This window comes from Eretmochelys imbricata, chromosome 3 (assembly GCF_965152235.1).
Source record: "Eretmochelys imbricata isolate rEreImb1 chromosome 3, rEreImb1.hap1, whole genome shotgun sequence".
Lineage (NCBI taxonomy): Eukaryota > Metazoa > Chordata > Testudines > Cheloniidae > Eretmochelys > Eretmochelys imbricata.
Genome location: NC_135574.1, coordinates 119,289,313 through 119,315,223, shown reverse-complemented (window position 1 = coordinate 119,315,223; position 25,911 = coordinate 119,289,313). Strand labels below are relative to the sequence as shown.

Here is a 25,911-nt window from a genome sequence, read left to right as displayed (position 1 = left end):
CATGTCCTCACTTGAGCTCACAGATGCAGGGCTAGTCCCCAAACATGACCTACAGTCCTAGGATAGGGCTTTTTTCAAAAAAATAAACTAATAACTCCACCACAAGCATATGGCTTAGCCTAAGCTTCTTCTCTCAGCTTGGTTGTCCCTCCAGGACCATCTGGCCTTAGCTCTGTGGAGAGCAGCTCTCTCATATTTAAGATATAGCCATGTCTTTGGTGGTCTCTCCAAAGGGTCTTTCTCTAGATAGTCTCTCTGCTGCATAGCCTTTGCCAGTAAGGACAGTTGGTGCCAAAAATCCGGTGCAATGAAATCTGTACCCTCCCAGGAAGACTTTCCATGTATTTCTCCAATGTTATCAAATTTGCTAATTCTATTAATATCTGTGTCTTGAGCAGGGCTGGATTAACGCAGGGGCTTTAGGGGCTACAGCACAGGGCCTTGGGCTAAGGGACCCCTGCAAAAATAAATCCATAATTATATACAATTCAGTGGTCACCAACCCGTCGATCGCGGCACCTCTGTCAGTCAATTGCGATCTCCGGGCTGCTAAAAGTCCATCAGCGCAGCAGGGAAGTGGCTGTCTGCTGGCTCCCAGAAGTGGTTGGCTGCTGGCATGTCTCTGTAGCCCCTGACGGGGTGTGTGTGTGTATGTGGCTGCCCCCTCCCCAGCACCACCCCCACAGAAACCGGCCAATGGGAGCAGTGGGGGCGGCACTTGCTGTGCTATGCTGCAGATGGCATAGGCCTTCACCACCCCCAAAAAAATCTCCTCTAGCTGTCATTAGTGGTAACTATAGTATTAGCAAAAAGAAAAGGAGTATTTGTGGCACCTTAGAGACTAACAAATTTATTTGAGCACAAGCTTTTGTGAGCTACAGCTCACTATTAGCAGTTATCCTACAACAAAAATGAGAACTAGAGGGAAGGTCAGTTACAGATGGAGAAGGTCTCGTTCTATCTGCTGTTCAGCAGTACTTACACAACAGTAAAAACATCACAGAAATTCACGATAAATTGATGCTTCCATAGTGAGGTTGAGGTCATGCCCTATCTACTTAGCAACTGCTGCTAGGTAAGCAAGCTGTCACTGCCTTGTAGCAAAAGCAGCCTGTAAGACAACTGCAAAAATATACTCTAGGAATTATTTTGGGGAAGTCCTACAGCTTGTATTATACAGGAGGTCAGACTAGCTGATCACAGTGTTCCCTTTTGGCCTTGGAATCTATGAAAAGACCAAAGAGTGGATATTTGAGGGTTCTGGGGGAGCTTGTATCTAGGAGAAAGATAGGACTTGGCAGATAGCTGAAGACAGGCTGCTGGAATCCTAACTGGAAATGGAAAAGCTAGTAAGGACTCAGAGCTAGCAGCAAGGCTAACTGAATGAGGACGATTTTTTAATGGAGGTTAAAGATGGAAATGGACTATCACAGAATCGTAGAAATGTAGGACTAGAAGGGACAATGGCAGATTATCTAGTTCAGTCCCTTGCACTGTCAAGTAAGCCAGATTCACCTGAGGAGGAGCCTGAGGTCGCAAGTAGGGTCCATTGGAAGGTAGGAAAGCATGCAACTGAGAGCAAGGAATGTGAGGGAAGGTTGGAAAAGGAGTTGTGAGCAGCAACAAAGATATGCTCTGTCACTAGACTATCAGACTGGCTACAGAAAGGAAGTTAAGAACCCTCTTCTGAACTATGTTAAGTATAAAAAATGAACAATTTTGGATAGGTAAGAGATATGACCTTGTGCTAAAGACCAACAAAAATCAGGGGAGATTTTTGAAGGTTCAAACGTTGCTTAGGCACTTAACTTCCACTGGAAGCCAATTGAGGGCTGGCACCTTTCTCCCATTTGTGTATTTGAAAATCTGCCCATAACTTATATAAAATGTGTGGAGGTGTGCGTCTTTGGCCTATAAGTTCTAGGACTGGCAGGTACAGCATCTTGAGAGACAAGATGTCAGAGACTCTTACAAATATTTCTGTATGTAAACACATGTCCTATTCAATCTTCCAAGTGTCCCCTGTGAAGTCATTTTCAGGCATGAAGGCTGGACAGTTGTCATAAAGGGTTCAAAGTGACTATGCTCTCTTCTGTGGCTGATCTTCATCCAAGGGTTTTCCCACCTCAGGTCCATTGAAATTCATTCCATCACAAGGCAAGTCTTAGAGCATTTGATGATCTAATTCCAGTACCTAAAGCTATAATACTGTGTGCCTATATACATCACTCTTTATCCAGCAGCATGTACTGGTCTGACTCAATTCCCCCTTTACATTTGATCATCTCAGTACATTTCATGATCAATGTTGCAAGAGCTTTCCACTTTTCCAGAGATACGAAAACTGCAGAGTCAGTCTGTTGACAGGCTATTTGATCATGAATATCTGGTAGGTGATGAGTATTCTGTTCTTATAAAACCTGTGTGTCACAGTGACTTCACCAGCTTCAGAGGTCCCAGATGCACAAATATGACTGTATTAGTGAATTTAATTAGGTACATGCTTTGAAGCACATAAACTATAGTATGGGCATATCTATGTTGTAGAACAGGGGTTCTCAAACTTCATTGCACCATGACCCCCTTCTAACAACAAAAATTACTACATGACCCCAGAATGGGAGACTGAAGCCTGAGCCCAAAGGCTTCAGCCCCAGGCAGTGAGTGGGCTTTGGCTTCAGCCTGGGCAGTGGGACTCGGGCTTCAGCCTTGGGCAGTGGGTCTTGGACTTCAGCTTCGGCCCTGGGTCTCAGAAAGTCTAAGCCAGCCCTAGCGACCCCCTTAAAATGGGGTCCCAACCCACAGATTGAGAACTGCTGTTGTAGAGAGTTGTAACAGAACTTGATGCTGAAAGCAAAGGCTAAATGTATATGGACTGGGATGATCAAAGAGATCTGCTGGAAGAGACTCCATGTTATGTCTGTATACTTGTTCCAAAGTGACAGAACAACATGACAAAGACCTACTGTGACTAATTTGTCTCTGTATATAAGAATCCTGACAGAGTCCAAGGAAGTTTAGCTGAGGGTGTCCTGAAACATTTCAATATATTTCCAGAATTTTAGAGTTTGAGGTAAGATTCTTGAGTAGAACTTGCACTGAGACCTAGCATGGCCTGCCTTGTAGGTATCTGACAAAAAGCTTAAGATAAATGCCATGATTGTACTTGAAGTCACTTAGGTACTTCTTGTTAAAAATTATAAAAAAATATTAAAATTTATTTTAAAAAATTAACATTATAAAGAAAACTGACAACCATTCCACTAAATCCTTGCAGCAATAAATGGAAACAATTCTAAAATCTTATAGCAGAATCTTTATAAAAGTTTAAGTGATTGTAAAGCTCACAAAGTCATGAGAAGTGTATTCTTTCTTCAGTCAAAAATCAAGACTGAAATTATGCTAGAAGACTGTGGTGCGAATTGATCTCCCTCCCTCCCTCCCTCCAAGGAAATAAAAAGTGCATTGAGTTATACGTTTAATGAATCTTTGACATATCTTCACAATCTACATAGTGGAAGAACAAGAGATCAGAAGTGGGCATCTTTGCTACTTATTCTCTTCTTCTTGGCACTGGAAGTCATGCTTTTCTGATGTGAGGTCCTTTGCCATCAAGGGGCACAACAGGAACCATTGGCACATTTTTGGAAGATATTTTAAGTTTTGAATATGGTACTGAGGTTGCCTGTTGTTCATTAGAAGTTCAAAGTCCCACTCCTTTTTCTCAAAATGCACCCCCCATCTTAAACATATCCTCTTGTTAACCTGTCCTGTATAAATATGTATCAATCTAGACAAATCTGCACTGAACAGGCAAAGGAAGAGAGTATGTGAGAAGAATACAATACCAAATGATACTCTGTTCTGCAAAACTGATGAATCCACGACAACTGAACAGTCCAGTTCAAAACAAGGCAGGTATCAACAGGATATGTTAAAGTGACACTGTATATTCAATCGCCAATAGATTTCAAGCGTAGGGGAAAAAAAGCCACTTATTTTTCTATTGTCCATGAGTAAAAACTATCATTATTGTATAGATATAGATAAAAACCTTGATTTCTTACTGCATAAACCTACTGCAGTATAGTTAATAATGAATAATTCCACCTATCAGAGTGGCAGCTGTATCCAGTTAGTTTATTACTTGATTAGTTCACATGAAAGCGGAGAAGGGAAACATTCACAGGGATCTTGATGAACAACACTATGGGATGGTTCCTACCATGTTGGTTTGAGACTGCGTTGCCCCATACATTGTAATGCCATTTGATGGTGCTGCTGGCTGTGGTGTATCTGGCTGTATAAATCCTCTTCTGTCAATTAGACTACAGAATAATAATAAAAAAACCCACACAAGATTGTTAGAAAGATTATGATTAATAATTCTCCACCCCCAATAAAAATAGATTTCAATATTACATTATTTGTGCAAAATTTTAACACACAAAGGTAAAAACAGAGGGAACAGTGTGAGAGAAACACAAAATGAACAGTCTGGTGAAGAACTTGAACAAAGAGCTGTTTGCTGGAATTCTGAAAGTAGTGTGATCACGCTGTATATTACAGGCTGACTTTGGTTTTGCCAGCTAATATCTATGTACAAGACTTGTACACTTCTAAATAAACTAGACTTACAGCTCGTCTACACTGCCCACAGTTTGGACTACAGGAGCGTGAACAGCAGGGCGCACCAAAGTGCTGTGCTGCAACTCCTCTGTGTGGATGGTGTGGGTGCAAACTAAAAGGAATACAGTGTACAAGCAAAGGAGTAATTACATTATTCTGTTTTCTGAAAACAATTAACTGCTTGGAGTTCCTCACTTCCAACAGCTAGAAATACTGCAATGAAAGATCAAAGAACCACTAAACAAGTTTATTTATGTTACAGGTGTATGAACCTGTACTTAAACTGTTTTACTAGATCTAATTGCTGACTCAGCCATAAAACAGAGTCAGCAACTTACTTGCATCCGTGATCTAAAAAGATCAGTTTCACTAAATAGTACAATGAAGACCTGTTTCAGTTGAGCAAACTGAAGTAAGATAACAAAAGTCAAACTTAGATCAGTAAGTCTGTGGTCTCATCCTATACAAAAACATTACTTTTAGTAACCCTTACCTTGGAGAGATGGGCCCGCACAGCGCTGCACAACAATTAGTAAAGATGTTGCCATAACTGTATGGATTGTAATTCTCTTTACCTCTTTTATTTGACCAAGATCCTTTAATCTGAAGAGACATGAATATAAAATATCAGATACTATGTCACATACAATTGCTGGGGCAAATTAGGGGTAATCACAGTAACAACAAATATAATAATCATTATTTATGATTTGGGGAAGAAAAGAGGAAAAGAATGTTTAAAAGCATGTCTGTACTAACCCCACAGTCCTGAAAGGGCTTTGGGAGAATCTCCATGACGCAACCACATAGAGGCTACATCCACTGTTTCAATTTCAGAATATGTAGGTTGGAGTAATGGCTACTAAGCAAACCTATAGCCCACACATGGGTGAGAGAATGAATTCCATGTCCCCTGTTGTCTATGTAGTTCCCTGAATATGGACTGAATAATTCAGGCTTTTCATGGGAAGGAGGTGAGTTAGTAAATTCCTTAGTAAGTCTGAGGAACAGTCCTTGCTTTTCTGCCTTGAAAAATAAAGAATAGGCATGCTGCACTGTCATAATTCCCTGTTATCTGAGGGTTTTCCATGGAAAGTGTTTTATTTAACAACATGGAAGACAATTAGCTCTGTCTATATAGCCAAAGTTGACCCCAGTTCAAAAACAGATCAGGACTGGTATTTCATCTCACCTGTTTTATTTCATAAGTATGATGCATATTCTTCAATTTATTACTGAAAAATGCTCTGCCCTGCATCTTTATGCTTTGTATTTTGTAAAATACACAATTATAACTTAGCCCTTAGCCAATGACCAAAATATATTTGACACACACAAAAATACTAGGTTTGGGGTTATCACACAATTATGAAAAAAGCTACAAAAATAGATAAAAATAAAAAGTAAATTTGGAGTAATTCCTTCAAAAAGCTTACGTCAGTATATTTGGATTAAATGGCAAAACTGAACAATGCTCTCTTATACCATCTGTTAGTTAGCTTTAGTCTTCCCTTTAGTCTCAATAATTCTTAATAATCTGGTTAGGAGAGACATGAAGTATCTGTCTTCACAGTTAGTTAAATGAACTGTTGTGACACTGGAACCGATGGACCCATCCTCCATGTAGAACAGAGACTGTAAAAGCGGATGACCTCTGAACTACTGATTTCTTCTCTGTTGGGAGAACCTGCCCTCAATTGCCAGAGCACTCAAACAAAATTTAGTTTAAATGGCAGAAAGTCAAAGACAGACAAGACACATGATGGAACTTGTTTTCAAAACCAGACTGGTTGATATTTTCTGAAACTTTTTTCAAGTCTAAATTGTTTTTGAATTACAGATTATGTAGGATTCTAGTGGAAAACATTGGGAAAAGGGTGCTATAGACAGCTGGATACTTCCCCACTGCACTGAAATGTATAAAATACAGAGACTTTTTGAAGGACTGGCTTTCACTTGCATTTTGTTCTTTTTGTTTGTTTGTTTCTTCTTCTGTGTTTCTCATTTTCTGTTCCCAGAAACTGGTCTAATGGGTCTTATTGAACCTTGGTTATAACTAGGGCTGTTAAGCGATTAAAAAAATTAATTGTGATTAATCGCACTGTTAAACAACAATAGAATACCATTTATTTTAAATATTTTTGGATGTTTATTACATTTTCAAATATATTAATTTCAATTACAACACAGAATACAAAGTGTACCGTGCTCTCTTGGTATTTATTTTTTATTACAAATATTTGCACGGTAAAAAACAAAATGTATTTTTCAGTTCATCTCATACAAGTACTGTAGTGTAATCTCTTTATCATGAAAGTTGAACTTAAAAATGTAGAATTATGTACAAAAAAACTGCATTCAAAAATAAAACAGTGTTAAACTTTAGAGCCTACAAGTCCACTCAGTCCTACTTCTTGGTCAGCCAATCACCAGACAAACAAGTTTGGTTACAATTTGCAGGAGATAATGCTGCCTGGTTCTTGTTTACAATGTCACCTGAAAGTGAGAACAGGCGTTCGCATGGCACTGTTGTAGCTGGCGTTGCAAGATATTTATGCGCCAAAGATTCATATGTCCCTTCATGCTTCAACCACCATTCCAGAGCACATGCTTCCATGCTGATGATGGGTTCTGCTTGATAACGATCCAAAGCAGTGTGGGCTGACACATGTTCATTTTCATCATCTGAGTCAGATGCCACCAGCAGAAGGTTGATTTTGTTTTTTGGTGGTTCGGGTTCTGTAGTTTCTGCATCAGAGTGTTGCTCTTTTAAGACTTCTAAAAGCATGCTCCACACCTTGTCCCTCTCAGATTTTGGACGGCACTTCAGATTCTTAAACCTTGGGTCGAGCAGTGTAGCTGTTTTTAGAAATCTCACACAGGTACCTTCTTTGCGGTTTGTCAAATTTGCAGTGAAAGTGTTCTTAAAATGAACATGTGCTGGGTCATCATCCGAGACTGCTACAACATGAAATATATGCAGAATGCAGGTAAAACAGAGCAGGAGACATACAATTCTCCCCCCAAGGAGTACAGCCACAAATTTAATTAAAAAGAACAGGAGTACTTGTGGCACCTTAGAGACTAACGAATTTATCAGAGCATAAGCTTTCGTGGGCTACAGCCCACTTCATCGGATGCATAGAATGGAATATATAGTAAGAAGATATATGTATACATACAGAGAAGTTGGATATATATTTTCTTACTATATGTTCCATTCTATGCATCCGATAAAGTGGGCTGTAGCCCATGAAAGCTTATGCTCTAATAAATTTGTTAGTGTCTAAGGTGCCATAAGTCCTCCTGTTCTTTTTGTGGATACAGACTAACATGGCTGCTACTCTAAACCTAACAAATTTAATTGACGCATTATTTTTTTAATGAACATCATCAGCATGGAAGCATGTCCTCTGGAATGGTGGCTGAAGCATGAAGGGGCATATGAATGTTTGGCATATCTGGAATGTAAATACCTTGCAACGCGGGCTACAAAAGTGCCATGCGAACGCCTGTTCTCACTTTCAGGTGACATTGTAAATAAGAAGCAGGCAGTATCTCCCGTCAATGTAAACAAACTTGTTTGTCTTAGCGATTGGAAGAATAAGAAGGGCTGAATGGACTTGCAGGCTCTAAAGTTTTACATTGTTTTGTTTTTGAGTGCAGTTATGTTACAAAAAAAATCTATATTTGTAAGTTACACTTTCATGATAAATAGATTGCATTACAGTACTTGTATGAGGTGAATTGAAAAATACTGTTTTGTTATTTTTACAGTGCAAATATTTGTAATAAAAATAATAATATAAAGTGATCACTGAGCACTTTGTATTCTGTGTTGTAATTGAAATCAACATTGAAAATGTAGAAAAACATCCAAAAGTATTTATTAAATTTCAACTGGTATTCTATTGTTATTAAGTGCGATGAATCGCAATTAATTTTTTAATCACGATTAATGTTTTTGAGTTAATTGCGTGAGTTAACTGCGATTGACAATTCTAGTTATAACCCAATCAATATTTTCCCATCTAATGTCAAAAAGGATTAAAACTACCCTGCAAGTTTAAGGAGGATGTTTATCATCACATATAGTTATTAAAAAGCAAAGCTTCATACTACGAGAAAGAATTCTGAAGTTTTTAGAACTAGGGGTAGAATGCACTAAACACCTAATGAATCGCTAAAACTGTGGTCACTGCATCACTGTTACCAGGTCATGGTGCCCTATCACCTCCTTCCTCACCAAGACACGCATACCAATATGCAGATAGGTTTTTGGGGCGGGGGAAGGGAGGCGGGGAAACTCAGTAAGATCTACAGAAAGGAAACTGAAAATACAGACAATGAAAGTTAACAATCTTTTAATATTTACTAAATGAAAACAGGTATGCAATTACACCATGAAGTCAAGAACTTACATCTTCATTTGTTGTTTGATTGGAGCTGATCAAATATGTATGAAAACCTGAGAGACCAACAATAGACCAAACAGAAAAAAAACACACGACAGCTTCCAGCACAGTGATTAAAAGTCAAGGAAGTACAAATTTGTATGAAATCTAATAATAATTAATAATAGCACTCACATAGTGATTTGTGTCTTTAAAGTACTGAACTTTGAATTCTGCACAAACATATGATGAGTAATCTTCACAACACCCGTATTAGGAAAGTATGTAAGTAAATGGAAGTACAGTTTCACTTACAGACAGAGAGCTTCATTCCATGACTTTACTCAAAACCACACAATGAGTCAGTGACAAAGATGAGATTAGAACTGTGTTTACATAGCACCTAGCACAAGGGGTGGTGGCCCATGATTAGGGCTTCTAGGAGCTACAATAATTCAAATAAATAAGAACAGTTTAGAAGTTTCTGGCTTCCAGTCACACGTAAAATCTATTAGACCAGTGAGACTCAGAATGAGACTTGCAAGCAGCTCTTTAATGTGCCTCCTGAGGCTCTTTGCAGCACACGATATTAAAACACTGTGATTTAATTATTAACCAATCAGAATACTTTTACTATGTTATTAACCAAGTGTAGTTGATAAAATAATATTTGGTCAGTCATTTCTTGTGGGAATAATATATATAAACTAAATATTTCCTCATCATACTGTTTCAATATGAATATATAGTATTATAGTAAATGAAACAATTAATTCACACTTGTGTAGCTTTTTTGGGTAATGTGGATTGCTAATTTGGCTCCTGAACCACTGAGGTCTGAGTATCACTGTAGTAGACCATGCTGTCTGTCCTCTGTAACTGAAGCAGAGATACTGATTATACATGTCCTACAAAATCATAATGACAATGTATTAGCCCAGGTATGCTACAAATTCCACTTGCTCTCCATTACCATCATGATTACATTCACTGCTCTGTTACAAACACACACACACACACTTGCCATAAGCAAGTGACTGTGGAATTTGCAAGGCCTGTTTACAACTTTTACCTTTGTGAATTTTCCTACTGGAAACAATGCACTGAAAAGTACCGAAAACCTTTTATTCATTACTACAGAATGAACATAAGCAAGATATTTCACCATTCAGTCAACTGTGCCTCAATATTATTTTTAAGCTTTGATCTTATTAATTTTTCCTCTTTTTCTTTCCAACCTACCTTCCCTCTCTTCCTTCTGCAGAGGCCTTTTTACCTTAACTACAACCCCCAAAAATCAGTAACTAGCCTTTTTTAGGGCCAACATCTATGTTCCTATTAAATTGGTCAACATTGGGTGCTGTGCAGTGCAGCTTACAATATCCTTTAACTCTGACTAAAAGACATAATCTCAATGTCAAGGTATCATACTTTGCTCCTAAACCTTGTTTATCTCAGTAAGACAGCAAGCTACTACAACCAAAAGACCACGTCTATCCTTTCAATTGCTATTTATTTCAGTTTATGTACAATAGCTAGGAACTTGGAACTCTCATCCTACTCTATATTAATATATTTATGTTTGATAGTCTATATATACCAAAGAAGAAAAAAAGCATTGTCTCCTACCAAAATATATAATAAATTAATAAGGAATATGGCAATTGGAAAAGAACATGATGACAATTAATCTATACAAGTCATTTTCCAAAACAACTGTTTCTCAAAATATTCACAAACAGGCCACAAAATGCACCACTCACATCCTCATCAACACCTGTCTACACAAGAGAAAGAGAAATATGCATGACCCCTTAGCACTATGAAAATAAAGAAGCCAGAAAAAGCAATACCAGGAATGCCCTGGTCTTTTACCATTTAAAAATTACAACAAACATATTCAGGGTATTATTTAACAGTCAAGCACCATAACATTGCTGTGATCCAATAAACATGGGAACTATACATTACACAACTGCATAAAAACCTCTTAAAATATTGCTAAATTTGCAAAGTCATTATAATGCCCATTAGCCACTGGTAACAACTTTGCTCTAACACAACTTAGTTTAAATGGCAGAAACTATCAAAGCCAAGCAGAAATGGAAATGAGCCAACAATTCATTAGTTTTGCTTAGGGTATAAAACATTTATATGTCACTCTTTAGAACTATCTCTTGTAGAAACAGGATGGATAGAAGAACCATGATGAATTTCTGAGCAGCAGGTTTGCTACTTTTCTTCCTCTCCCTCAGGGGTGATTTGAAAGGTCACAGATGAGCAGGAAAGGAGCTTGCACTGGGGACCAAGCCGTAGACACAGCAGCAGGCAGCCTGTGAACTAGGACAAGAAGGCTTAGGCACAGAGAGCCTGGCAGGAGTTTGGCAGCAGCAGGATACAGACAGAAGAACCTGCAAACAGGAGGCAGAAGTCACCCCCCTAAAGTTGACTGCTGCAGGACAGCGTGGTAGAGCTCTTAAGTGAAACTGCTGATGACACAAATGAACATTGTCTAGTGGGATCTACTGATCAATATTTAAACTGTCCTCTGAGACAGGCTGGACTAGAAAAGACACCCCAGATATCAGGTCTGAGGAAGACCAGTTACCCTCCTACCCTTATAGTTGACTGCCCCCTTAGGACAGAGGTAAGAAAAAAGGTTTATCTTTTATTTCAACTAAGAACTAAGCCATTGTACCTAAGATATCAGAGGGATAGCCATGTTAGTCTGTATCCACAAAAACACAACCTATACTGGAAAACAATCCCTCACTCTCACAGACCTTGGAAGGCAGGCCAGTCCTCGCTTACAGACAGCCCCCAATCTGAAGCAAATACTCACCAGCAACTACACACCACACCACAGAAACACTAGGAACCAATCCCTGTAACATACTCTGTTGCCTACTCTGTCCCCATATCTACTCTAGCGACACCATCAGAGGACCTACTATAGGGTGGGTAGAAAGCTGGCTAGATTGTCGGGCTCAACGGGTAGTGATCAATGGCTCCATGTCTAGTTGGCAGCCGGTGTCAAGTGGAGTGCCCCAGGGGTCAGTCCTGGGGCCGGTTTTGTTCAATATCTTCATAAATGATCTGGAGGATGGTGTGGATTGCACTCTCAGCAAATTTGCGGACGATACTAAACTGGGAGGAGTGGTAGATACGCTGGAGGGGAGGGATAGGATACAGAAGGACCTAGACAAATTAGAGGATTGGGCCAAAAGAAATCTGATGAGGTTCAATAAGGATAAGTGCAGGGTCCTGCACTTAGGACGGAAGAATCCAATGCACCGCTACAGACTAGGGACCGAATGGCTAGGCAGCAGTTCTGCGGAAAAGGACCTAGGGGTGACAGTGGACGAGAAGCTGGATATGAGTCAGCAGTGTGCCCTTGTTGCCAAGAAGGCCAATGGCATTTTGGGATGTATAAGTAGGGGCATAGCGAGCAGATCGAGGGACGTGATCGTCCCCCTCTATTCGACACTGGTGAGGCCTCATCTGGAGTACTGTGTCCAGTTTTGGGCCCCACACTACAAGAAGGATGTGGATAAATTGGAGAGAGTCCAGCGAAGGGCAACAAAAATGATTAGGGGTCTAGAACACATGACTTATGAGGAGAGGCTGAGGGAGCTGGGATTGTTTAGCCTGCAGAAGAGAAGAATGAGGGGGGATTTGATAGCTGCTTTCAACTACCTGAAAGGGGGTTCCAGAGAGGATGGTTCTAGACTGTTCTCAATGGTAGCAGATGACAGAACGAGGAGTAATGGCCTCAAGTTGCAGTGGGGGAGGTTTAGATTGGATATTAGGAAAAACTTTTTCACTAAGAGGGTGGTGAAACACTGGAATGCGTTGCCTAGGGAGGTGGTGGAATCTCCTTCCTTGGAAGTTTTTAAGGTCAGGCTTGACAAAGCCCTGGCTGGGATGATATAACTGGGAATTGGTCCTGCTTCGAGCAGGGGGTTGGACTAGATGACCTTCAGGGGTCCCTTCCAACCCTGATATTCTATGATTCTATGATTCTATGACCCAACTGCATCAGCCACACCATCAGGGGCTCATTCATCTGCACATCTGCTAATGTGACATATGCCATCATGGGAGATGGGGCATTGCTGGCACATGTACACTGGCCAAACCGGACAGTCTCTAAGTAAAAGAATAAATGGACACAAATCAGACATCAGGAATGGTAACATACAAAAGCCAGTAGGAGAACACTTCAATCTCCCTGGACATTCAATAACAGATTTAAAAGTAGCCATCCTTCAACAAAAGAATTTCAAAAACAGACTTCAAAGAGAAACTGCTAAGCTACAATTCATTTGCAAATTTAATACCATTAATTTGGGCTTGATTAGGGACTGGGAGTGGCTGCCTCACTACAAAAGCAATTTTTCCTCTCTTGTTATTGACACCTCCCCATCAATTATTGGGATTGGACCACATCCACCTTGACTGAATTGGGCTTGACAACACTGGTTTTTCACTTGAAAGGTAACTCCCTTCTCTTCATGTGCCAATATATTTATGCCTGTACCTGTAATTTTCACTCCATGCATCTGAAGAAGTAGGTTTTTACCCACGAAAGCTTATGCCTAAATAAATCTGTTAGTTTTTAAGGTACCACCGGACTCCTTAATGTTTTTGTACCTAAGATATTTTCAACCAATATTTTCTTTCTGCCAGCCCTTGTGAATAATCCTTTCCTGTTAACCATGTATGCGAGCACTTTTCAGCAAGCCAGGTGCTAGAGTCTATAGGGTCAGTGGCTAAATGTACATAAGCACTCCCTTCCGAGACCATTTTATACCTGGTGATTTATCAAGTGTATGGAAAATTTTGGAGCACTGCATCCCGCAGCGCAACCTATTGGGATGGGACTAATTATAGAACATTCCCCTATTAACAGGGCACTGTTAGTGATACTTAATTAAGCAAACTGCTTTACAGGATCTCATATTGTGGATATTCTTGTAGAAGCTTTTCTAAGGTTATCACCATGCAGTTTGAGAAACTTAAATACATGGATGAATTTATGTTCACAGCACCTGAGTGAGGCAGGGAAGCATTAGGTCATTCTGATAGGCTACACTATCTGCACCTGTGAGGGCTCCCGAGGGAGGGAAAGAGACCTACTGTTCTGGGCATACTCCGTTAGCTCCTCACTTCACGCTTTTTAAGCAGGAGTGAACTGCTGAGGCTTGTGCTGGAGGACTCACTGAGTGTGAGCTTCCATAATAGGTTTTTTGATTCAAGGTAAGTGTTTTGGAATTTGTCCCTTTACATTTATAGTAAAAGGAATAAAGTTAATTCACTTAAGTAAGAGGTGCTTAGATGAAAATGTAGGAATTGTGAGGAAAACAAAGGCATAGTACAAAAGATGTACCCTCAGTTTAGTAGTAGGGAGCTATGTATTTAACTCCCTGTTCATCAAGATGTGCAAATAAAATGGAAGCTCATTAGTTATTAAAAAGATAATTGATTTATACATAGTTGTTGAATACACAGCAACAAGGCTCAGCTATTGAGTACAGTAATATGGTCTACTACAACTAGAGACCCGTAAAACTCGGTTTGCCACACAGCATTGTTAGTGAGGCATCAGCTGAAAAGCAAGGCTCTCTCTTCACAAATTGTCTTGCTGCAAAACAAAATTCCCAGTACTGTTGATGCAATTTCATTTTGTATTGTGAGGAATTGCAACCAACCCACTAAACTGTCCAACATGTCACATTCTAAAGGAGCTGCTTCTACAAAATGCTCTATTGAGCCTCTCAAACTGGCATGACTTTGAATGCAAATTATGAATAAAAAGCCTATTGTTCCTGTACAAGGATCCACAAGTGTGGGATCAATTACCTTTTGATTTAAGAACAATTGAAAGCTTTTTCCATTTTGAGAGAACTGAAAGACTAATCCACTATTAGAAGTGATTTGTCATTCTTTTATGTGGAAGTTATTGTTGTGCTATTCAGGATAGATTGCTTGTTTGTGCTTCCTAAAAACTGTGGCCTTGCTTAAAAAGGAGGTTATGGCTCAATGATTCTACATCACAAACACACAAATCAATGAACACATCAGAAGTTATGTCTACAGAATTTAGCAAACTTGATGTTTTAGGAATATACAGGTGACAACACTCGGGGTGAAATCTTGTTACTTCTGCCCTTTACATATTTCTTTAGCAAAAATTGTAATTTTGCCAATTAATAAGCTGACGTTTTTCCACAAAACCATCCCAGGTGGTGCGTGTGGTATGGTTGGTTTTTTGTTTTTAATAGGCAAAATCGCCATTTTTGTGTACTTCTGGGCAAAAATCTAGTTTTGTGCACAAGAGCAAGTGTTCTAAGGCAAAACAGTAAAACGGTTTTGCTTTTGCAGAGCCAGTGTAAGGAATGATTTTTGCACTGGCTTTGTGAGTGATGCAAATAGTTTCACATATCTATATATCAGCCATCCACACATATTAGTGGGGAGTTGGAAGAGCTATAGTCCCACAGGAATTTAAGCAGGAAGTCAAGTAGAAGTTATGGCAGCTCCCCAGCCTTTTCCGTCTGTTAGCTCAGAGTGGTTTTCAAACTTTTTGTATTGGTGACCCTTTTCATACAGCAAACCTCTGAGCGTGAGCCCCCCTTATAAATTAACAATGCTGGGGGTAATTTAATTCAATGGGGGCTCGAGGCTGCCAGCACCACAGAACTGACAGCTTGTGACCCCCACGTAATCACCTTGTGATCCCCTGAGGGTCACAACCCCCAGTTTGAGAACCCCTGTGTTAGCTGTTCTCAACTGGGAGCAGAAGTCATAGAATCATAGAAGATTAGGGTTGGAAGAGACCTTAGGAGGTTATCTAGTGAGTCCAACCCCTGCTCAAAGCAGGACCAACCCCAACTAAATCATCCCATTCAGGGCTTTGTCAAGCCTGGCCTTAAAAACCTCTAAGGATGGAGATTCCACCACCTCCCTAGATAACCCATTCCAGTGCTTCACCACCCTCCCAGTGAAATAGCGTTTCCTAATATCCAACCTACACCTCCCCCACTGCAACTTGAGACCATTGCTCCTTGTTCTGTCATCTGCCACCACTGAGAACAGCTGAGCTCCATCCTCTTTGGAACCCCCCTTCAGGTAGTTGAAGGCTGCTATCACATCCCCCCTCACTCTTCTCTTCTGCAGACTAAACAAGCCCAGTTCCCTCAGCCTCTCCTCGTAAGTCACATGCCCCAGCCCCCTGACCATTTTCATTGCTGTCCACTGGACTCTCTCCAATTTGTCCACATCCTTTCTGTAGTGGGAGGTCCAAAACTGGACACAAAACTGCAGATGTGGCCTCACCAGTGCCGAATAGAGGGGAATAATCACTTCCCTCAATCTGCTGGCAATGCTCCTACTAATGAGGCCCAATAAGCTGTTAGCCTCCTTGGCAACAAGGGCACACTGTTTACTCATATCCAGCTTCTTATCCACTGTAATCCCCAGGTCCTTTTCTGTAGAACTGCTACTTAGCCAGTCAGTCCCCAGCCTGTAGCAGTGCATGGGATTCCTGACCTTGCGGGACCTGATCAGACTTCTTTTGGCCCAATCCTCCAATTTGTCTAGGTCACTCTGGACCCTATCCCTACCCTCCAGTGTATCTACCTCTCCCCCAAGCTTAGTGTCATCTTGCTGAGGGTGCAATCCATCCCATCATCCAGATAGTTAATAAAGATGTTCAACAAAACCGGCCCCAGGACCGACCCCTGGGGCACTCCGCTTGATACCGGCTGCCAAATAGACATCGAGCCGTTGACCACTACCCGTTAAGCCAGATATCTAGCCAGATTTCTATCCACCTTATAGTCCATTCATCCAATCCATACTTTTTTAACTTGCTGGCAAGAATACTGTGCAAGACCATATCAAAAGCTTTGCTAAAGTCAAGATATATCACATCCACTGCTTTCTCCATATCCACAGAGCCAGTTATCTCATAATAGAGGGCAATTAGATTAGTCAGGCATGACTTGCCCTTGGTGAGTCCCTGTTGACTGTTCCTGATCACCTTCCTCTCCTCCAAGTGTTTCAAGTTTCAAGTTTCAAAATGGTTTCCTTGAGGACCTGCTCCATGATTTTTCCAGGGACTGAGGTGAGGCTGTAGTTCCCTGGGTTCTCCTTCTTCCCTTTTTTAAAGATGGGCACTATATTTGCCTTTTTCCAATCATCCAGGACCTCCCCCAATTGCCACGAGTTTTCAAAGATAATGCCAATGGCTCTGCAATCACATCAGCCAATTTGCCTCAGCACCCTCGAATGCATTAGATCTGGACCCATGGAGTTGTGCATGTCCAGCTTTTCTAAATAGTCCTTAACCTGTTCTTTCACCACTGAGGGCTGCTCACCTCCTCCCCATACTGTGTTGCCCAGGACAGCAGTCTGGGAGCTGACCTTGTCTGTGAACACAGAGGCAAAAAAAGCATTGAGTACTTCAGCTTTTTCCACATCATCTGTTCACTAGGTTGCGTCCCCCATTCATTAAGGGTCCTACACTTTCCCTGACCTTTTTCTTGTTGCTAACATACCTGTAGAAACCCTTCTTGTTACCCTTCACATCCCTTACTAGCTGCAACTCCAGTTGTGTTTTGGCCTTCCTGATTACACCCCTGCATGCTCAAGAAATATTTTTATACTCCTCCCTAGCCATCTGTCCACGTTTCCACTTCTTGTAAGCTTCCTTTTTGTGTTTAAGCTCACCGAAGATTTCACTGTTAAGCCAAACTGGTCACCTGCCATATTTGTTATTCTTCCTGTGCCCTCAATAAGGCTTCTTTAAAATACAGCCAGCTTTCCTTCAGTGCATATTGCTATTTGCACCCTCATAGTCCAAACTGCAGGGCTGCGTAGACATGCCTTGAGCTACAGGTAGTGGGGGATGGTGGGAGCAGGTGAGGGAATCTAACAAACAACTAGCTACTTGAATTAATGATACCTAGGACAGATTTTACTGTGTCCTAAAGGACTGACAAAATTATCAGCATAAGTATACTTTGGAAATACTGGATTGTTTGGTGCCACTTAATATTTTTGCTTTTGTATTTTATAATTGACTTTTTCTATCCCACCAAAGTCAATAAATTCCAAATAAATATTTTCCTCTCATGAGAGTGGATTATTACTCAGCAAATGCGTACAATTATCTCTTGAAATGTGTGTGTGACTTCAATAAATGTTAAATGGACATTACATACATTTACCTAGAATAGAATATACCCCCAAAAGATGCAAAATAAAAAAAAAAAAAAGACCTCTTCTCTTCTCTACGTGCAACACTAAATGAGAAATGATGTAGCAATACTAGAGCAACTGGTGAAACCTTTCTTGAGAAAGTCTCAATTCCATGCATCCAACAACAGCAAAAAAAACCCCAAAAACAACCCGGATACATTTATCATATAATTTCTTCCTTAATATTTATGTAACAAAATCTACAGCACATTTTAATGAAAGGATATCTTGCTGGACTGTCCTTGAGGGCATTTAAGAATCCTGTTTGCTGTGATCCTGTGGAAACAAAAACCAAATTTTACAAATGAGTTAGAATTTTCAGTATAGGCTGCTTTCATCATAGATCACATCCACAGATCAAAAACAATAGGCGCCTGAAGATCAGTTGCATAATTGTATTTTGAAAGTAGTATCAACAAAAAAGTGGCAGAGTTATAATCAGATCTAACATCTGCAGGGTATTTCTCAGTAATACCAGACTGATGTCTGCACCGTTTTGCATTAATAAGATTTCTAATTATCCCTCAGTTCTTTTCTATCCTAATATGGAAAAGAAAAGATTGTTAGCTACTTTTTGACTTGGAAATCCTATAAGATATACACCTGCTATGGCCCAGATTTTCCGCTGCCCCTAGCTTACTCTGGGTGCAGCCAGGCAAGTATGTGCAAATGAGCCAAATACAGATCTCTGATCCTTGGGCCAGTTCTACACCTCCTCCTGACCCCTCTCTAAATTAGGGCATCTTGAGAGCTACTCCAATTTATGCTGGCTGGCTATGGCCACCAGGGCAACATCCACTAGCTGGGAAGAGCCAGAGAACAGCATGCTCCAGGCAGACTCCTTACACCAGGGTTCCAGGAAGGATGGTGTAGGAGATTGCTATGCCAGCTCCATGCTCACTGGGGATTCCCCACATTGGGAAGATATGTCCACTTTCCAGTCCCTATGCACTGAACTGATACCCAGGGGCTGAAGAGGGCTGAATAGACTGGCCCTTACTGCTGCACATATTATAAATAACTTTGCATTCTACTGTATCATTTAACCATTATTCATTTAATACATTTTAAATATTTTCCCTTTGAAGAAAATTCTCCCTCCTTAGCCAAAGAGGATCTGATGGGGGGAAAAAATCTTGATGATGACTATCTTTTTTAGGAGACACCATTTCCATGGGCCAGACTAGTGGTTTACAGTGGTCGCTATCAAAATAAAGGAAAAATGACTTGCCTTATATTTTTCATTCTTGACTTTTTCCCCCAGTATTCTCACACTTGGGTCTTAGTTTCACAGCACAACTTCTCCCAGGTTTCAGGCCCTTAAGGACACCAGTAGCAGGTAGGTGTGTGAACAACACTCCCTGTTGGTGGTCATACACCTCTAGTCACTTCCTGACTTACCACAAAGTGAAGGCTCCTCAAACCAAATAAGTCAATCACAAAAACAAAATGGCTGAAAGGTTAATGCCTAAAAAAAAAAGTTGAATGAATACGAAGATAAAGTCTATATTGAAAAGGTTTTCCTCTCTGAAACTGAGTGGATATATGTGGTTGAGCAAGAATCCTGCAAGATGATGACTTCAGAGAAGCAGAATTACTAAGTAAGTAATTTTCTCTTCTCCAAAGATACTATCTGTATAGAATTCTCACTCCTGGAAAGAAAACAGCGCAAGTGGATGTCAGAAAGAAAAAGAGCATCATTAAATAATTACAGCAGGCAGAAAGAACAAAGCCAAAGATGCTAATGTATGTTTTCTTTTTAAAAGTATACTTAAGGGTAAGACAGCGTCCCTCCAAAAGAGGGTGCAAAAATGACAGCCTGTAGGATGAATAAAAAAGACAAAACAAGCTTCACAAATTTGGCCAACTCAAGGGACATACCCCCAAAGTTACAAAACTGCTAGAAAGTTGGACTGCACGGGAGGTTCTGCTGGATTGAGAGACTGAGGCAAGATTGCTTCTGTGCTTTGTAAATGTATGGAATAAGGACCATTTGACTACTTTGCATATGCCCATAATGAAATCTTTCATGAGGTAGGCAGGGAAGGCTGGGGAAAATATTGTCAAGATAAGTTAGCTCATTAAGGTGGAACTCCATAACTACCTTGCAAAGGCATCTCAGATGAGTCCACAGCTCTTTATTCTTTTAAGATTTTGGTAAAGATTGATCAGTCACAAGAACTTGAAGTTAGCTCACTGTGAGATAGTCACTAGCACTAGGAAAATAACCTTCCACATCAGAAACTTGAACTCACAGGTACTGAGTGGCTCAAAAAGAGCTTTCCAGGAGCACATTAATATTTCATAACACCAGCAGCTTTTTAAATAAAGGTTTCAAAAGAATCAGTCCACCAAGAACCATACAACAAATGGCTGAAGAGACACCTTTGACTAGCTCATGATGGGTTGCTAATAAACGAACTCAAATGGAGTTAATGTTTAAGTTAGATTCATACAGGAGAAGAAGGTAATCAAGCAGTTTTTGAAAACCTATATAACTTTCAATATTAAGTCCTTCTCTTAGACAGGTTCCACGAGGGTAAGAGAACTCAAATCATTGGCTCGAAAACTCTAATCCTACTGTGCTCTTGCCAGCAATCAAGCCGTCACACACAGAGCTCCCAGACTGGGATGGAGTAAAGTGTCATGATTCTGAGAGATCAGTCACGGCTAGGACTCTGATCCTGGTGGAACCTGCTTTGGCCATCTGCAAAAGATCTGAGAACCTGACTGTGATAGTATGAAGCTACTAGGATCAAGTATTTATCTCATCTGGATTTGGCCAGACTTGTGGAGAGGCACACAGGAACCTCCTTCCTCAGTGGATGGAAAAATAAGTATCTTTTGTTAATGTAATGCCTTCTCAGTGTCCCGAGTAAAAGATGAGTGGTTTCTCATTGGGGTGAATGATGAAGAGAACAACATCTAGTGTAACACTGTCACGAAAGATCTGATTCAGTACTTCCTGATCCAGGAGACCACTTATGAGGCTCTAAAATATCTACTAAGGAATTTCTTACAGAGCCCTCTCTCTCATTGGAAGGGCTTCCAGAGAGACAACCTTATGCTTGCTTGTTTATATAAAACATAATAGCCTGATTTGCCATTTGAATCAGAATCATCATGAGAGATATCAAGTCTCTAAAGATCTTCATCAAATTCAGAACCCTCCCTTGCTGGTCGAACACTGATGTGCAGTTGTTGCTCTTGGGGAGTTCAAGTTCCTGCATACGGTCCCCATCCCTGGGGAAAAACATCAGAGGTCACTGCTATTTGGATCGGATGATTTTGGATTCAGATTCCATTTTCTAGTTGACGACTGTTTCTGGAGTATCAGGTAGGCCTGGAGGTCTCTGGATCTAATGTAAAATGGTGATGCTTGGATTCACTGGACTCTCAGAGTACACTAGAGATAGTGTTTTGTGCAGATATACCATAGATTTTACAGCTACAGTTGTGGCCATGAAACTCAACAATTGTAGCATGGCCAAACTGTCACCTGTTATTCCTTGCATATCCTTTCTGGAAAACTGGCATTGTCTTGGATATTGTCCTTGGATAGGAAGGTTTTTTTCTGAGCTGTTGAGTGGTCTGCCTTGCTGCCAAAGGGATGAGGTAGTGGAGAAACAGCCTGAAAGGGAAACAGAGGGAAGTATCTTTGAAGCTGAATCAATTCCAAATCACTGCACAAAGACCAAAGTCTCAAGGAAATGAACTGAAGATTTGAAAACACCAAAGCACAGAGGCACTTAAGCGAAGCACTGAAGCACTCAATGCCAAATACAAAGACAGGGATTAGGGAACTGAGATTCCTGGAGACTTCTCCTCTATCAGCACTTATTGGCAAGCAGCAGCTAAACAATTGCAGGATTACCCCCCCACCCCACCAAAAGAAAAAAGAAAAAAAAGAAGACACAAAGAATACCTGAAGCAGGATAGGCACCAAGGGAGCTCAAGAGTTGCGGCTGCAGTTAGATACAACTTTTGCAGAGAGCTCTTTCGAAGACTGCAGTCAAGAAATGACTGGATACACCCAAAAGCTGAGGTTAAAGAACCTGGGTAGCAATCAATCAGCAGCGTGGAGGTTACCTGGGGACCAAACAAGCTTTCGGGAGGTTTTGCTGTCTCATGCTAGGGTAATGAGACCCCACAGCAAGAATCCTGCACAGATGGTATCTTTACAGAAGTCAGCATTTAATGTTTACAGCCCAATATTTGCAACATCTACAGTGTGTTATGTGCTGTTCAAGCATATAGTGTGAAACCCTCTGCCCCAATTTTAATGTAATTACCACCACTGTAGTAAATATTGATTTTTTTTTCAATAGCGACCACTGTAAAGTGATGGTCAATTGGTAAATTCAACTGCCATGTTGGAGATCAAATACTTGAGTGATTTCAGTGTGCAAAAAAAGAACCCCATCTGCAGGAAGGAAAGGGGAATCAACTCGTAACTGCAGAGGATTTATACTCTCAGATAAGTCAGATTTTAAAATATATTAAATATATTAAAAATGGCAAACCAGAATAAGAGCATGGATAAAAATATTCCTCATAGACATACTTTTCCTAAATATGTGTGCGCACACATGCGTAATAAAAGCCTCACAGGTTTAAATAGTAACAGTAAAAATAGTTCCAATAATTCATTTTTCCTTCTTTTGGAGTATGAATGCTATTCTTCTAATGACAATATTCCAAGTAAAATTAATTTAGAGCGGACGGACCTGGTGGAAAGGACATTACTATGGCCACAGGGTTCCCCACATTTCAAACTGCTGCTGGTTTGTTGCACATTTGAAGGCATCTTAAATATTGTACATTTTTAGGAATCTTGTGAAAATGCTTCCATTCTTCCTTTAAAAAGCACATGCTACGGCTTTTGTTTTTTGTTTTTAGAAAGGAAAACAGCTTCATTTTTGTAGGGTTCAAATAATTTAAAAAAATCATACATTGGCAGATTTTTCTGTAGAACCATTTCTGTGCGCACTGTGATTAACAAACTAGCTGCATAATGTGTTAGACCAAAAGCTGGAATTAACTATTATAAAGAAAACTAACAAGAAAAAGGCCCAATTTTGAAAATGGCCTCAAAAAAGCAGCTGTTCAAGGGTGGCTATCCTTATCTACCACAGTTGAGAAATACCAACAGTTTTTAAAATTCCTAATAAAAATGTACTGGAGTTTGAAAGACTTTTTCAATCATGAGAAGTTGAGATATATATTGGGATTAGTAGGATTTATCAACTGTGGAAAAAAAACCACAGAATTACTTCCAAACACAATCCAGCATACAAATATAAAAACCAGTATCAAACCCATGATTATATATTTTACACTATCTTATCACATACACCCTATAATACACAGGGATGTTTCAACAATGGCTATGCATTCAAGATTGTCTATGTCTAAGAAAACTATCTGTTAAAAATGCAGGATAGAGGGAGATGTACTTTATCCTGGGCACAAAGCATATGAGCTATTCCTCAAAGGAACTGCCCACTAGATGACAGAAAGAAAATTAAAAATTGCATTAAGGCTAGGCTCTACTATAGGAAGCCTGGCATAGGAATTCAGATTGCCATAACACAGCGTATCACTGGTGGCTCTCAAGCTTCAGAGAAAGGGTAGAAAAACAAACCCAAAACCCTAGATGATCAAAAGATTAAATTAAAAATAAAAACTCAAGCAAATGGCTACATACATAATCTGATTTCACCAGCATACTTACGAAGGATGATGTGGGTGATAACGAATGCAAATATAAAGACTGTCAGAAAGGACAGAGATAAAATAAACATATAAAAAAATCGGTAGTTTCTTTTCCCCACACAGTTGCCTACCCAGGGACAATGGTGATCAAACCGTTCTGAAATGAGAGGTAGAAAAAAATGGAATATAATTAATAAAGTGCTACTTTACTTCAGAAAAGCCCTCTAAATAGTGTAAAACAAATCATGATTTAATTGGTATTTGCAAACGGGTCAGAGAACTTCTTAGGACCCCCCCACCCCCCAGTATTTTAATGCAATGTTACAATTAAGAAATTAATGCACAACAGAGGTGGTGGTCTGTTAAATTACATAAATTTATGCTTTAGTACAACTGGAGAAATAAGCATACACATTTCCACTATCACATATAGAGTACCAGTTTAATTATCTGGATTTGGTCTCCAATATATTCATTTTTACTCAGAACTATAGTCCTCTATCACTATAATTTTGTGCCACATGTCCAGATTATACATTTGAGATTTCCCTGTGTCCATTACCACCCCACACCCATCAATCACGGAGCAGAAAATATTTTCCCTTCTTTTGTTATTCAGTTCATGATATCTTCCATCTCAGATCTGCTATTTTTCAGTTAGAACCAAAACTTCTACACCAAACAACGTCCATGGCAAAACAATTGAAATACAGTGTGGTGGAAAAGGGTTATTCTTAAGGGTTCACTTTTCTCAATTTTTTTCTTAGCTTTTTTAGCTATTGTGTTTTAAATCCTTTATTTTATTTTTTGAGAAATAATCCAGGGACACCAGGCACGCTACAGCTGACGAGAGAAAGAGCTCTCCTGTTGGCTTAATAACTCCACCTCCATGAGAGGTGGAAACTACACTGGACGGGGAAGCTCTCCCACCGACATAGTGCTGTCTAAGGTCAGTATAACTACATTGCTCAGGAGTGTGGATTTTTCACATCCCCTTAGCATTGTAGTTATGGTGGAGTAAGTATGTAGTATAGACCAAGCCTAGACTGTTTAGAATAAGTAGTTAACACACATTTAATGGACCATTTGAGATGAAGTGGCCCATTAACACCCCTCCAGTCAAAGGGGGGAAAACAGTGTGTGTATGGGTAGGGGGCAAAAGGCAGCTATGGGAATTATAGATTGTAGTAATAAGCCACCCATCCAATGTCTTTATTTAGTCCATGATTTTTAGTGTCTAGCAAAGTTATGAATTTAAGCTCCCAGGCTCATCTTTTGAAAGTGTTGTGCAGGTTCCTTTGAGGATGAGGACTGATAAGTCAGATACAATGTGATCGCTTTGTGTTATCATAACACAGGTGATACAGTGTTTTTGTCTTTTATCATTTTCCTGTGAGAGTTCATTCCAGTGATTGTCTGGTTTCACCCACATAGTTGTTATTGGGGGATTTAGCACACTGGACATGGGGAGGCTGGGCCTCTTCAAACAGCCAGGCATGGCCCTGCCCACACCCTGCCCCGAGGGCCCTGCTTCAACGGATCCGGTGGGCTCCAGGGGCTGGGGCCGTGCTGCCCGCATTCCTGGGGCTGGGGAGGCTACAACAGCACCACCACATGCTCTCCCTCTAGGCCCTCCGGGCTGGGGGAGAGGGGGAGACTGCAGCGTCGCCACCGTGCGCTCTCCCTCCCCATGCTCTGGGGAGGGCGGGGGGCGCTTTGGGCACTAGCCAGCCTGTGGCAGGGGCTGGTGGCCACGGGGGGGGGGGGGGAGGGGCGGGAAGGTCTGGATTCCAGGGCATACGGAAGGGGCGGGGCTGGGGGCTAGCCTCCCCCAGCTAGAGGTTCACGAGCCGCCCTGGGCACTGGATGAGGTACACCACATGTTGTGACAGCCATGTGTAGGACCCAT

General features: G+C 40.5%; 1 protein-coding gene across 6 annotated transcripts in view; it reads right to left on the bottom strand.

The window, feature by feature from the left end:
- Positions 1 to 25,911, bottom strand: part of ZDHHC14 (zDHHC palmitoyltransferase 14) — a 150,731-nt gene that overhangs the window by 14,475 nt on the left and 110,345 nt on the right. For 5 of the 6 annotated variants that reach the window (XM_077813259.1, XM_077813261.1, XM_077813260.1 and 2 more), the window contains exons 4-8: positions 24,022 to 24,159; positions 18,515 to 18,563; positions 9,051 to 9,153; positions 5,123 to 5,232; positions 4,226 to 4,328 (exon numbers count right to left, since the gene is read on the bottom strand). In XM_077813259.1, coding sequence (XP_077669385.1) covers positions 4,226 to 4,328; positions 5,123 to 5,232; positions 9,051 to 9,153; positions 18,515 to 18,563; positions 24,022 to 24,159 — 503 coding nt within the window. The remainder of the gene's footprint in view (positions 1 to 4,225; positions 4,329 to 5,122; positions 5,233 to 9,050; positions 9,154 to 18,514; positions 18,564 to 24,021; positions 24,160 to 25,911) is intronic. The other variant, XM_077813263.1, reaches the window with a different exon arrangement.